The following is a 14,519-nucleotide window of genomic DNA, read 5'->3' as shown; positions in this document are numbered from 1 at the left end:
TTAAGGATTCCTGGATGCAACTGTTCGCGTACATTACCCATCACATGAGAACAGCCATCACGTTGGCTGAAAAGGCCAAGCGTGGATCAAAATAGGTACAAAAGTCGGCAGAAGGAAAAGGAATCCAAAGAAAGTCATCTATCCGTATGTAATAATAATTCGTACAAACATCAGGATTGGATTTATACATGATTGAGAGCTTTCCTCCACCTCGTCGAGATGAATATTTTGTTATTCTACATGGGAATTTTACGCTGAGTTGTTTCCCTACAACAGAAGACCACCAAATCCAACACAGGGCAGAGTATATGTAATTTATGTAATATTTCTTAAGAATATCATTGCTTATTTATTTTCAAAATTGTTAACATGAACAGTGGAAATTGATTGGATATGATATCATTATACAATTATCAGTGGCAATGGTTAGGTTAAGATTAGTAGATTATTATATATCCTTGTTAACAAATGTCGTTCAGTAAAATCTGTAATTTTAAGGTGAGTTTTGGGAGTGTACATAATACATATTATAATTTTATAGAGTTGTGATATGATAAAAAAAACATGCTTTTTATTAAGGTCTCATTCGAGTAAATCCATTTCAGGATTGAACAGTTTCACCATGCCATTTGAACCCCGATGTTGTAAAAGTTTTGCAAACTCAGCAATCCAATTGGAGCATTACAAGTACGTTCAGTGAGCCGGAAAGTTTTTGGTCGTTTATGAAGATATACACAGAATTTTATCCCTAGCTTGCAAAAAGTGTCGTCGCATCTAGAAAATAATCATGCACTCTTATATATGGGTATATACATATATATATTATTATAGAGTATGTGTAACTAACTGGTTCCGCTTAAATGGTTAAATTTTGAAATAACATAGTTGCAACGTATCTTATTTACCAGTTGGTGGATCATATTTGCATAGATATATGTGTGCGTTAATAAAAGCTCATCATTTGCGATGAATGTAATAAAAACTTGAAAGGACCATTATTATTCACCGAAAAAAGTAAATTCTCTCAACTTGAACAATTCTACAGAGGATCGGAGCATTGTCGAAATTTACCACATTTGAATCCATCGATTCCATTCAATTTCCAAACTAATTAAAACTTTTGTGGCACAACCAAACGATGCCAGGCTTGAGTCGCTTCTCGAGATGAAAATCTACTACTGCTTATCTCTCGCTGGTTGTTATAAGTTTCAATTACTACAAAACTACTTGTTTAGTAAACCGTTTTGTTATTGGGATGAATGCTTCTGGTTCGCAAATTGCGAATCGCAATCCATATCTTCCTTACTTTGAATATTGGTGATGTGGCTTATTATTGTGTATCTTGTCCCACGACAAGCATACATGTATTCAGTTCCATTTACTATACAATGCAAATAATTGTATTTGAACACTTTACATGTTATTTGTAAAAGTAAAATCTTACATTACAGTTAATGGCAAAGTTGAGATTCCTCTGTTAACTGAGAGGGAATAAGAGTAAGAAGGGTAATGACCTTGCTTCTTGTTGTAAGTACTTGGAATTGGAACAAAATAATTAGTAATAAATTGAGTACAGGCTGCACACGATTAAACTAGAAATATAAAAATGGCCTCATCCGAAGCACTGTTATCCATCCGAGCCAAAAGGCTATCCGTGGACATGGACTACATCTCCAACTACTCGGTGGGGTCTGCACTTCAGAACCCGTTCGATGAGACAAAAAACCCAGAGGTAAGAAAGACCTAGCATAAATGTGCAGGTGTACGCAGAGAAAGTTTATGCGTCAAAACTCAGGAAAACACCTTAAATTTATGTATGTACGGATAAAGATATAAAGGCCGTTTTGCTTGATTATTAATTGCACTTTCCACTGCATAAGCCCAATTAGCCCTAAATAAACTTAAATTAAGATTCTTAATGAATAACTCTCTTGTGCCACAAAGGGAATCATCAACTTCGGAACTGCAGTGAGCGGACTCATGGACGAATTATGGCTCACTCGATTTTCACAGCAATCCTTTTTTACGCCAGATTCTTCTCATTATCGCTATTACCAATGTTGGGGGGTTGACACTTTTCGGGAAGCATTGTCCAAGTTTATGAATATATTCTTCAAACCGAAGAAGCCAATTATATTTGAGAATGTAAGACGATAAATTAAATAATCATAATTTGCATGAGAAATCCTTACCAATAAGGATTGATTCAATGTATGCACATGTATGTATTTAGCTGTACGTTCTTAATGGGGCTTTATTGTCACTGGACATTTTGGGTTTTCTATTGGCCGATGAGGGCGAATCCTTCGTATTCCTTACTCCAGGATATAATGGATATTATCAAGCTGGGTTTCAAAGATGGGGCATTCACATGGTTCCAGTTCCTCTCCAGCATAATGAGGTAATTTTCTACATGAGAACACGCACGGGGACTTTTTGTTTCCTTTATGTATAATCCGGCGGCTCTTCATTTTTCAATGCCACTTGAATCGCAGGAATCTGGAGAGTTTGAGCTGACGGTGTCTTCAGTGGAGAAAGTAATATCCGATGAGGAGTCGAAAGGAAGGAGGGTTCGGGCCTTCGTGTTCAACAATCCGGAAAATCCATTAGGAAAAGTCTTCACTGTGGAAATAGTGAAGGAAATCATGAACTTATGCCAAAGGTTTTAATTTATATGTTTGTTTGCATTCTAGTGAATCGTGAAGTCAAAAAACTATCTGTACTTCGTGTGTAGATGTATCAGTCAATTTTTAAATGCTTCCTCCACGTTTTATAAGTTTGTATATTTTTAGTTTATTTTTTTGTGTTTTGATTTCAGACGAAAAATTCATCTCATAGCGGATGAAATATACTGCATGTCAGTATTTGACGAGAATACTCATTTCCATTCCGTTTTAGAGATTCATAATCCAACCTTATTGGACACAAACTTGCTTCATGTAATCTGGGGATTTAGCAAGGTCAGTTTCCTTCTTACCTTATTCCCCCGTACATATGTCCTGCCCCACGTGTACAGATAGATATGTACGAGAATACCTATATTCATCTCAATCTCAATGTTGGACTAGTTAACTATACCCAAAGAACAGAACAGATTCTAAAGTATAGTTATGAAATCGAAAAACTTTCTTTTCAAAAGTATTCACCCCTTTTTCGTGTGTGCAGGATTTATGCCTCACGAGTTTTAGAACTGGAGTTATCCACACAGAAAACGTGTCACTTCAAAATGCCCTCAAGTCAGGATCCCAATTTCAGGCTGTTCCCCTTCCATTAATGCACATTCTCACAAATGTCATTTCCGATGCGGGTTGGTCTTTTAAAAAATATTAAATGTATATGATCTTTGGAGGATGAAAGACGATGATAACCATCACCTCATTTTGTTCAGATTGGTTTAAAAACAAGTTTGTGCCCACAAATCATTCTCGACTCAGAGCTACGTACGCTAAATGTAAAGAGTTTTTTTGCAAAATTGGATTTACAACGACCAAGAGCACTGCTGGATTTTTCTTTCTGGTGGATCTTCGTCCCCTGTTTAATCCACCAAGTCAAGAAGCCTCGAAAGGTGTAGCCTTCTTTTATTATTACTATTACATTACTTACATATAGCATAGCAATGACATTTATAAACATAAGATAATTTCAGAGGTGTGCAGTACGTAATATTTCTTCTCTTTCTAATACATAGCATTCGTAAAGAAGCTGTATGCTCACAAGATTTACATGACGCCTTCTTGGGAAATGGGAGCAGAACATGGATGGTTTCGATTCGTGTTTACTGCATACAGTACACATGGGCTGGACATTGGTAAGTCTTTTATCAGATTTTAATAACCTTAATGATCGACATATTTTTTTCTATTAAAATTGTTCAGGTCTTGCCCGCTTGGCAGCTGCAATTGACGAATGGAAGCGGGACATTAGTGCATAACATTATAAAGCTGTATTCAATATGCAATATGCCAAATTATTCTATCATTATTATTATTATTATCATTATTATCATTATTATTATTAGTGAAATTAATTAAAATAAAATTATGCCTGAGCAAATTAGAAAATTCATACATTTCTGGTGAAAATGACTTTCACGACTTTCACTCAATTTGGAAGATGAGCTGGGTAGGACGAGAAAATGTTTTGCGGATGTGGTGGAAACCAAGTTTTATCGTCGTCATCCAATCAGCACTTTCTCTTTCCACATTTTTCTTCGTCCTTCACTCACCCCGACTTTTACAACTTACCAAAACAAACAAACTATAATTTGGATTTCGCATGTACAAACTTAATCAGATCATCAGCAAAAATTATTAATATTTGTGTTAAGGCGGCTGTGGTGGTGGTGGTTGGTCAATGAAATAAATGTGCCGTAATTAGATACCAAACATAAGACTTAAGTGGCAAATAGTGAGGTGAAGTGAATTGCAAACAACTTCATAACAATTACGCAACGCTACTATATCCAATTCACAATTAATAATTTACTTATCTTTCCGCAAAGACAAGAACGGCGGCTAGGCACAGAACATTAGTGAAACGGCCAGTGCAAAGTTGGGTTGAAAATTAAAATGTCGTTGAAACCTCGTCAAGTTGATTTTCTGCAGACGTGGGACATTCTTCGTGCCACGATTGAAGGTGTAATTACTCTCACAAAGGTTAACAGGGCAGAGTGGAATGACAGATTCAGGTATCAACAAGTATATTATTGATTGGCCACTGGCTCATTGTTTAAAGTTAACATTGTCATTTTTATTTTGTAGTGATGTGTACTCGTTATGTGTGGCGCATCCTGAACCTTTTACAACCGAGTTGTACAACGAGACCAAGGCCTTTTTGAAAAAGCATGTTCTTGACCTAAGAAATGAGCTGGATAAGCATGAAAACAATTCTACACTCTTGAAAGTGTATTACGACGTTTGGAGCAAGTACAGTCAAGGAATTGGATTTCTGAATCAGTTGTATTGGTAATAAATTAAGTTAAGGATACAAAGATAAAGGATCATGACAATAGTTTACTAACTTTCAAATAGGTATTTAAATCAGCAGCATGCTAAAAAATCCAAGCTCACTGATGCGGATATTACATATGGAGGTGCATATTCAGAGGCACCTGGACAAATGGTCGAAATTGGGGAACTTGGTATGCGGTGAACTATTAAGTTGAATTGGCATTATGTTTTAACAATATTTTTTATTAGTATAACCTTTACATTTGTCTCTTCTGTTTTGGAATTTTTTTTCCTCAGGACTCGAGATTTGGCGACAGGACATGTTGGAAAAAATTCAGGATCGAATAATTGATCTAGTCTTGGAAGCCATTAGGTCCGACAGGAAGGGAGATACCTCAGTTTCAACTTCCACGGTTAATGGTGTTATTCAGTCCTTAGGTAGTTAAATAATCTAGTTAATGCTCAATTGAAAAAAGTCATCTTTTACAGATTTAAAGATTAATCGTTAATGCTTTAAAAGTTTCAGTTGAGGATCCGAAGCATCGTATTCCTGGCGACCCTCGTGCTTCTGCAACGGTTCGTCTATACACTAAAACATTATAGCTCCACAATTGACTATGTACAGTAATCGAGTGATTAATATTGTTTAGTTTTATGAACGAGCTTTCGAAATTCCATTTCTTCGTGACACCGGCAACTATTACAAACAAGAAGCGGATAAACTTATGGAAGGTTTGTCAGTCTCGGACTATATGGAGAAAGTAATCCAAAAGTTACATGAAGAAGACATGAGAGCTCGACGATATCTCCACCCAAGGTACTATGCATTTTTATTTTTATTTATATCAATGTATAATTTGTGTATAATTTAATCAACATCGTATTTGTTTTACACCTCCATTTTACAGTTCCTATCATAAGCTGAGTTCAGAGTGTCACAAACGACTGGTTGAAGATCATTTGAGTATCTTGCTAAAGGAATGTCGCAGCATGGTAGAGTCTGATAACAAAAAGGACCTAGGAAACATGTACTGCCTATTAAAGCCCATTTCTGCCGGCTTAAGTCATTTGGCCGAGTCTGTAGAGTCTCATGTCAGAAAAGAAGGGTTAGAGTCCGTGCGGGCGCTGAAACCAGACACTGCCCATGTGGATTTCGTTGATAACGTCATTAATGTTTATAAAAAGTACAAAGAAGTCGTTAGTGAAGTCTTTAAGTCTGATCAGCTCTTCATTAGTGCTCTCGACAAAGCTTGTACGGCCATTATAAATTTCAAATCATCTGCAAAAACACCTTGTCGATCACCAGAATTGGTAAGTTAATTAATAAGTTATTGATTAATAATTCACCAATCCATAATTTTGTATTTATTTTCCACAGCTTGCAAGATTCTGTGATTCTCTATTAAAGAAGTCCAATAAAGGATTCACAGAAGCCGAAGTCGACGAAAGACTGAATCAATCGATTACAATTTTTCGCTATATGTATGTTGGCTGGATAGATAGTAATAATCAATCAATTGTTTATATCTCTTATATAATCTTTTATGTATTCCTTTTTAGAGACGATAAGGATGTATTTCAAAAATTTTATTCTCGGAACCTTGCTAAACGTTTAATCCACCAACTTAGTGTGTCTATGGACTCAGAGGAAGGAATGATCAATCGCTTAAAGGTACGTATTTGCCATTATATCAATTATTGTTTGTAAGTTTGACGTTGTAAATTATAGAAATTCTAATTCACGTTTAATGCAAGCAATGACTTCAATCTTACAGCAAGCATGTGGTTACGAATTTACCAACAAGCTACACCGAATGTTTACTGACGTTACGCTATCCGCAGAATTAAGCACCAAATTTAATGATTTTCTTACAACTGACGCTATCCAACTTAACGTGAATTTTTCTATATTAGTACTGCAGGTAATTTTCACAATATATGCATTACCGATGTGTACAAATTTGTGTGCGAAATTTTTGCAGTAATTTTTTAAAATTGTTTTTCAGGCTGGGGCGTGGCCCTTACAGCAAAATCCATCGCCTTTCTCTATCCCACAAATTTTGGAAAAATCAGTTCAAACAGTACGCACGCCTCGCTACATATTTAGACTATTACATTTTATTACTTGTTCACTACGACATCTAACTTGGTCTTTATATATTTTACAGTTTGAAACCTTTTACGGAAAGCAGTTTAACGGAAGAAAGTTATCGTGGCTTCACCATTTGTCGACGTGTTAGTGAGGCATAGAACTTTTACTTAGACCTTGTTCTGAATCTAATTTTTTTAATTACGATTGAAATAGGCGACGTAAAAATATCGTATACGAAGAAAACTTACATCATAATCATGCAAACATTTCAACTTGCTATTATGGCTTTGTTTGAAAAATCTTATGAATTGACTTTCTCTGAAATGCAACAAGCTACTATGTTGAATGAAGACACGGTATGATATTTTTAAAATTTGCATTCTTTTATAGGATTTTGAAACATTATTTAATGTTATAAAATTTCTATGAAATCAGCTAACTCGTCATATTCAAAGTCTATTGGACTGTAAATTACTGGAATCTGATGGCCTCGTAAGTAGAAAAAAATTACTCTTAGAGAATTGCATATAATAGCAGCTGATCATTGATTATATATATCAGCATACTATGTTCCATTTACAACAGATTACAAAAGATAGTGTTGTGAAACTCAACAAGGAGTATAATAACAAAAAGACCAAGTTCAAGATATCTGGTGCAGTCCAGAAAGAAACGCCACAAGAGGTTGAACAGACCCACGTTGCAGTCGAGGAAGATCGCAAAATCTTTATGCAAGCAGCAATCGTTCGAATTATGAAGTCACGAAAAGTAAGTTTAAATTCCATTATTTTTTATGCCACAAGTAAAACTTGCCATTGGATTACATTTTTGAATCACGTCTCCTAAAACAACTCAAATTTTTCAACTTATTCGCATATAATATTTTGCTTAATAAAGTTGCAATAACAATTTGTCGTGAGTCTTCAAACTATTACTACTTTGGTTTTAATTTCCAACAGGTAATCAAGCACAACGTTCTTATCCAAGAGGTAAAATATTAAACATTGCGGATATAAAGTATTTGCACTATCTGTAATTCAATAGTGAAATTAAGTTTAATCTATCGTTAATTGTGGTTTTAGGTGTTGTCCCTCTCAAACGGTAGATTTTCCCCCACGATTGGAGTAATCAAGAAATGCATCGAAACACTTATTGAACGTCAATACTTGGAAAGAACCCCCAACTCTGCTGACGAATATAGCTACATTGCATGACCAATTTTATCAATTGTTAATTTCATGATGCTATATGTAAAATTGCATTGTATTGATCTGGTTTCTGTTTTAGTCAGTGCTGCACGTATCATGGTCTATTACACATTACATACACGTTGTAAAAAACATGTAAGACGTACGCTACTTCTTTGTGTCACGACGATACAATAAAAAAAATACGCAGCGCGATACAAATTTCCTCGTCTAAATTATTTCTTTTTGAATGTGTATGATCTTATCTGAAGTTATAATAGCATGTGTATGCACAAAGTTTGTTAACATTACATAAAGTGAGGCGGGGTGAGTTAGGACTGAGGAACTGGAACTGGACTCGAACATAGTAACTTGAATCCATCGCAATTTCATCATTTGCGTGCGAGCGACCTTCAGCTCAACCTCCCCTTCTCTCGCCAGGCACACCCCTCACGCAGGTGAGAGCCCAACGTGGTTAGCCAATTTCTACATATTTATTAGATAATAGCGATTGTTCATAACTTTTTATGGTGTTTCCGCTGCCGCAAGGAACAAAACCTCGTGGCCTAGTCACTACTTTTATCATAAAGTCACTTTTTATTGCTAAAAACAGAAATATATTAAATTTTCAGGACATAAGCCACGCCACTACTGATTCACACAACCACATCATTTCTTGTTCATGCTTTTATTTTACCAATAATTACTTATAGTCGCCAGGTTGCGGAATACAAACAAATTCAATTCTGCAACGAGGGGAGGAAGGACGCGGTGTAATTTACACTTGTCAAAGTACAAAAATCAGCTGTAGTTAAGTAGATCATGTCGGATTTACAACTGTCCAGCTCGGACTCTGGTTTCTTGTTACGTGAGGTACGTGCAACAGGACATTGTTTTCCTATTTTGTATTTCTTAATGTGGAAACCTGTAATGCTTTTTCAATTTGAGTTATTTGCTGTCTTTCTGCCTGATAACAACAGCCTCTTTTTCATAGCGTCACGTACACGTGTATTTGTAATGATAGACTTATCGTACATTATTCTTGTGCTTCTCAATATTAATTTGGCTAAAAATTTGTAACGGTAATGCTTCTTCTGAAATTATTATTGTTTTATGATTTATTTGTTTCTGTTTGGCAGCTCTGGTCACGAATCTAGACGTAGTTGTGAACAATGTCGGCATACATTCGTTCTTTTTCGATGATGGATGGACAGTCTTCGAACCAACGTCGGGGAGCTGGGGATGCTCCTTCCCTGCTTGCGCCTAAATCGTCAGCCTTCACTGATTCTGATGTGTCACCTCTGCAGATTTTCGTACAAGCAAAAAAGAGGATCAACGATATTTTTCAACAAATCGAAGGTTATATCAAGGAAACTTCAGACTTTGTACAAGGTAATTCGCATAATTATCCTTTGCAATTTGGTAAAATCGAATTTGTCCTTGTGAACTATATCTATTATAAACTTGTTCAAACAGACAAAGTCTCGGAACAGAACCTGATTTCGAAAGAAGAAAATGTGACTGTCATGGAGTACTTGAAGAAAATATACGGAATTCGGGAAGTGTTAAAAAGGGATCACATGAAGGTAGTTTGATTTATTTTTCATTTTCTAGCCAAATTTATATACATTTATATCATACACTCAACATGTATTATAGGTGGTATTTTTTGGAAGAACAAGTAATGGAAAATCTACAGTTATTAATGCAATGTTGCGTGAAAAAATTCTTCCTAGTGGAATTGGCCACACGACAAGTTGTTTCTTACAAGTTGAAGGTATATAAATATGTACATTTTATGTATTTATTAAATGGTTATACAAGTGCATTAGAACTCTAGACGAAAATTAAATTGAATTTTGGTCCCCAAGGTGGTGAACCTGCTGAAGAGGCTTATTTGATTGCGGAAGGTTCATCAGAAAGGCAAAATGTTCAATCCGTAGCACAATTGGCTCATGCGCTATGCAAAACAAAATTGACAGAATCATCCCTAGTCAAAATATACTGGGTATGCATAACATGATGAATTATTAAGAAATTAATTGACATGCAAATTTTATTGTAATTTATTGTATATTTCCAGCCAAAAGACAAGTGTCCCTTATTGCGAGACGATGTCGTGTTTGTGGATTCTCCAGGTAAGCAATTATATCACATATATAAGAATTTAGAAATTATATAACATCACCGTGCGGAATATTATTTTAGGAATCGACGTGTCTCCAAATTTGGATGAGTGGATTGATAAATATTGCCTTGATGCCGATGTCTTCGTTCTAGTCTCTAATGCAGAATCTACTTTGATGTTAACTGTAGGATATAACATTACTTATATTTGCATCACATCCTTTGGTTAATCTCTAAAATACTCTGTTTATTGTTTGCAGGAGAAAAACTTTTTTCACAAGGTGTCGAACCAAATTTCGAAACCAAATATTTTCATTTTGAACAATAGATGGGATGCTGCAGCATCAGAAATGGATTTTATGAATGAGGTAAGCAATTGTAATTACCATGTATGACTAGGTTGACTCGAGTAATTTTCCGAAAGTGTAATGTTAATGTAAAGTTACATTGGACTTCAGTTTAATTGGACTTTCATATTTTAATTAATTAATGTGTTAATTAATGCAGCCAATTGATGCCAGCGAGGTATATTTTAAGTAGCTTAGCGTGCCTAAATCAACATAACATAAAAATAATCGAGGAAACGTTAAATAATATATATAAATGCAATATGTTTCATTATTGTAATATTTTTTGGTTAATTACTTAAGGTTCGTGCCCAGCATATGGAAAGGGCATCCGATTTTCTGGTCAACGAATTAAAAGTTGTGACACCCAATCAAGTTTCGGAAAGAATATTCTTCATCTCTGCGAAAGAGGTTTTACAAGCCAGGCAACAGGAACTGAAAGGATTTGCTTTACAATGTGGGCATATTTAATTAAACTTGATAATAATGCATTGTGATTTAAACCTATTTCATTAATTCTTAGCCGGTGCCATTGCTGAAGGGTTTTCCATCAGATACATGGAGTTTCAAGATTTTGAGCGAAAATTCGAAGAGATTATTTCTAAGTCTGCTGTTCAAACTAAATTTGAACAACATTCACATCGTGGCCAGCATATTGTGTCAGATACAAAGGATGTTATGAGTCATGTGCTTAATGCATCACAAACGAGGAGGTCAGAAAGAATGACGATGAGAAAAGAACTCTGGGATAAGCTCGACTTCACGGATAAACAGTTGCAGCTATTGACACACGAAATGAAAGGTTCGATATGTTCTTTTTAATAAAATTGTTTTATACTAATGCAGAAATTACTTTGTTTATCTCCAGACAAGATACGTCAAATGGTGGAAGACGTAGAGTGCAAAGTAAGCAAAGCGTTGAGTGAAGAAATTCGCAGGATAGGAGTTCTTGTGGATGAATTTCCTAACCAATTTCACGGGGATCCTATGGTCCTTAATGTCTATAAAAAAGAATTGCACAGTTATTGTGAGAAAGGACTTGGGCAGAATCTTACGGCGAGATTAAATTCAGCATTGGTTATGAACATGGAGAATAGTCAAAAAGAAATGACGGAGAGGGTGAGCAATTAAAAATTATTAACTTAGCGTTAATTTGTATTATTACGGAGAGATAACTTTATTTTTTAACATTATGTATGTATTTATATACCTGATATGTTTATTATTTGTAGATGTCGGCACTAATCCCTGGTGAAAAACAAGCATTGTCACTTGCATTTCTCCAATCGAACAAGCGTGAACCATTTGAAGTTCGTTATCGTCTCAATTGTGATAATTTGTGTGGGGATTTCCGTGAAGACATTTCTTTCAAGTTCAGTTTTGGGATTAAAGCCATCCTGAAGCGAGTTATGAATCGTAACCAATACGGTTTTCTTGGGGGTTCTGGCTCGTGCTCAAATGCCGTTCAGGTATAATGGGCATAGTCATAATAATAATTTAGAATGGTTTTGTATTTCCTCTTCTATATTCTGCTTCATCTATATATACAGAATTATATGTTCTATTCCGTACCCCTCGCGTAATTTTTCTTGTTTTCTGTTTGTTTGTTTTGAACACATGATATTGCTGTGCGCTTATCTCGCATAGTAAATAAACATATCTCTCATGTGTTTTATAAAATATTAACGGCTATTATGGTTTTATCGTTCCAGGGTGGTCCACGTGGTTTGCCCCCTCTTCCAAACCAGTCGATAACACCTATGACTCCAACGAATGGTGATGGCCCGAATTTCTTTGCCAATCCAGACGATTGGGCTGTAGCTTCAAGGTTCGCTTTGGCCGCAGTTACGAGTCAAGGAACTATGGGGGGACTTCTTGTTGCAGGATTTGTACGTTTGGGATTAATAAAAACTTTATATCCGGGTTTAGAAATCCCCGGATCGTTTTCTAAATATATTATTACATATGTATGCGTCTTATGTAGCTTTTGAAGACGGTTGGCTGGAGGGTAATTGTCGTGACTGGAGTGGTATACGGCGGGCTGTATATGTATGAAAGACTTACCTGGACAAATAAAGCAAAGGAGAGGGAGTTCAAGAGGCAGTATGTGGAGCATGCCACTCAAAAGCTTCGTTTAATTGTTGACTTAACGTCGGCCAACTGCAGCCATCAGGTTCAGCAGTAAGTGTAGCCCCAGGAAAAATTAAATTCCTACTATGCTGCCGCGCTAATGCCGCCATGGTATTTTTTATCTTTTTGAAACTACTACTAAGTTGGGTTTGTTTGTTCTTCTTTCGTTAGAGAGCTGTCTCAAACATTTGCTCGCTTATGTCATTTGGTGGACGCTACAACTTCTGAGATGGAACAGGAAATGAAGCAATTGGACCAGGAAATCTCAACCCTGGAAGAACTTTCTGGCGCATCAAAAGTTTTAAAAAACAAAGCTAACTATCTAATCAGCCAGTTGAACTTGTTTGATAAAGACTACCTCGCTGATACATCATGATATATTTATCGTAAAAGTAGTTATTCTATAATGAACAGCACACTGTTATCCGTATAATTAATATATATTAATCCCCACTAATTAATCCCATATTATTATGAGCCTTCACCGTCGTCGTCTGAAAGTCCAATCCTAGCAGTGTGTTTTATCTTAATAGACGACTGTAGTGCAAGATAAGTGCCCATTTGAATTCACCCCTTGTTATCTAGTGTTAATCATATATAATGTGTCAATTAATAAATAACATTCACAAACAATTGCAATAATATTGTTACAGTATTTAGTACCCCGCTCGCGATTTTTATTTTCGTTCCTATCTTTATAAGAGTAAATAATTAATAGGCTAAGAAAACTATTCAAAAACATCCAGGGCAGGGCATCCGTTAATTCTCCCTTTGGCAGGCATTGTGATATTTAATTTCGAATTTGGTCGATCTCGTTTTGCATCCATACGTAAAACCTGAGCAGTCCAATTCCATTGAATACATAATAAGTGCATACATAGATTCGGTCTACCTTGAAACGACACTGACGCTGCATACAAAAGCATTTAATGATTTCGTTTGTGCAGCTCATCCTCAGAGAAGCTGTATATTGATGTCAGAGACACAAGAGCTGTTTTGGGTTCATGTTGGGTTTCAGCTCTTTTATGTATTATTTGTCCTGAGAAAGTAGCCACTACTACCCAACGCCACTACCAAATTACGCCCTCATATTTACTTTATTTCCCCTGTGCCAATTCTGAATATATAATGAACCAGCACCATTACATGCGGTAAAGGAGAAAATCACAACATAACTTTGCTACATATTTGCATTTTATAATGGACATGAAGGTGGCTTAGACATGAGAACGGCAAGACCATCACACTCCCTTTTCATATATAATCATGGGTTGGCAAGTTATAAATTTCAATCAGGTATACTGATTGAATAAATCATTTCACTTTTTCTCGACCTCGATGATGTTGTAATATGCAATGTTGTTGTGTGTTTGTTTGCCAAAATGAGAACCAGTATACTTACAGATTACTTGCAGTCATTTGGTGTATGCACATGCATGCCTACCTGGATTTCCCACTATTTGCTAAACTAAAACATCGAAGTTATTCAAAATATGTATGTAAATATAAGGAGCTAAATGTCTAGTAAAGTTAAGGAAAATTCTAGCGTTTAGAGTGACTAATAAATAAACGTGTGTCTAAGATGAATCAGAGTTCGCTGCATCTATGGGATAATTACATCACTGTCACTGTGTTATTTATGTACATGATCCTGAGATCATCCAGAGGAGCCATGCATGTAAATGAA

The 14,519-nt window shown here is 35.8% G+C and overlaps 4 protein-coding genes across 9 annotated transcripts in view; all 4 read left to right on the top strand.

Annotated features, from left to right (window-relative positions):
- LOC110846954 (cytoglobin-2) overlaps positions 1-1,527 on the top strand; it is a 19,899-nt gene extending 18,372 nt beyond the window's left edge. For all 3 annotated transcript variants that reach the window (XM_035848956.1, XM_035848957.1, XM_035848958.1), the window contains one exon: positions 1-1,527. This exon is cut by the window's left edge and continues 31 nt beyond it. In XM_035848956.1, the coding sequence (XP_035704849.1) occupies positions 1-95 (95 nt within the window). In that variant the 3' untranslated portion in view covers positions 96-1,527.
- Positions 1,466-4,065, top strand: LOC110846679 (1-aminocyclopropane-1-carboxylate synthase-like protein 1). Its single transcript, XM_022093499.2, has 9 exons — positions 1,466-1,732; positions 1,945-2,145; positions 2,234-2,401; positions 2,496-2,662; positions 2,819-2,960; positions 3,166-3,307; positions 3,389-3,565; positions 3,689-3,808; positions 3,876-4,065. Exons 1-9 carry the CDS (start codon positions 1,607-1,609, stop codon positions 3,929-3,931), a joined length of 1,299 nt encoding a protein of 432 aa, XP_021949191.1. The 5' UTR covers positions 1,466-1,606; the 3' UTR covers positions 3,932-4,065.
- A 126-nt stretch (positions 4,066-4,191) lies between these two features.
- LOC110845870 (cullin-2) lies at positions 4,192-8,447 on the top strand. The gene is made up of 17 exons (XM_022092402.2): positions 4,192-4,687; positions 4,761-4,964; positions 5,031-5,140; positions 5,247-5,387; positions 5,470-5,525; positions 5,600-5,766; positions 5,858-6,260; positions 6,328-6,431; positions 6,510-6,621; positions 6,725-6,871; positions 6,956-7,030; positions 7,118-7,184; positions 7,255-7,397; positions 7,477-7,533; positions 7,627-7,809; positions 8,001-8,030; positions 8,124-8,447. The coding sequence occupies exons 1-17, from the start codon at positions 4,569-4,571 to the stop codon at positions 8,253-8,255; spliced, it is 2,250 nt and encodes a 749-aa protein (XP_021948094.1). The 5' UTR covers positions 4,192-4,568; the 3' UTR covers positions 8,256-8,447.
- Positions 8,448-8,550: 103 nt separating this feature from the next.
- LOC110846703 (transmembrane GTPase Marf) lies at positions 8,551-13,487 on the top strand. Of its 4 annotated transcripts, none has more exons than XM_035848953.1 (17): positions 8,551-8,686; positions 8,861-9,101; positions 9,368-9,620; positions 9,705-9,814; positions 9,888-10,005; positions 10,100-10,236; positions 10,312-10,366; positions 10,437-10,540; positions 10,616-10,723; positions 10,863-10,880; positions 11,006-11,159; positions 11,226-11,504; positions 11,571-11,821; positions 11,935-12,171; positions 12,415-12,591; positions 12,687-12,883; positions 13,004-13,487. In XM_035848953.1, exons 3-17 carry the CDS (start codon positions 9,401-9,403, stop codon positions 13,206-13,208), a joined length of 2,370 nt encoding a protein of 789 aa, XP_035704846.1. In that variant the 5' UTR covers positions 8,551-8,686; positions 8,861-9,101; positions 9,368-9,400; the 3' UTR covers positions 13,209-13,487. The 4 variants fall into 4 exon arrangements, with proteins under 4 accessions (XP_035704846.1, XP_021949224.1, XP_035704847.1 ...); XM_035848954.1 differs by having other exon boundaries at positions 8,580-8,702; XM_035848955.1 differs by having other exon boundaries at positions 8,584-8,686; positions 8,942-9,101.
- Positions 13,488-14,519: the final 1,032 nt, after the last annotated feature.

This window comes from Folsomia candida, unplaced genomic scaffold (genome assembly GCF_002217175.1).
Source record: "Folsomia candida strain VU population unplaced genomic scaffold, ASM221717v1 Fcan01_Sc003, whole genome shotgun sequence".
In the NCBI taxonomy this organism is placed as follows: Eukaryota; Metazoa; Arthropoda; class Collembola; order Entomobryomorpha; family Isotomidae; genus Folsomia; species Folsomia candida.
This window is presented reverse-complemented; position numbering and strand designations above follow the sequence as displayed.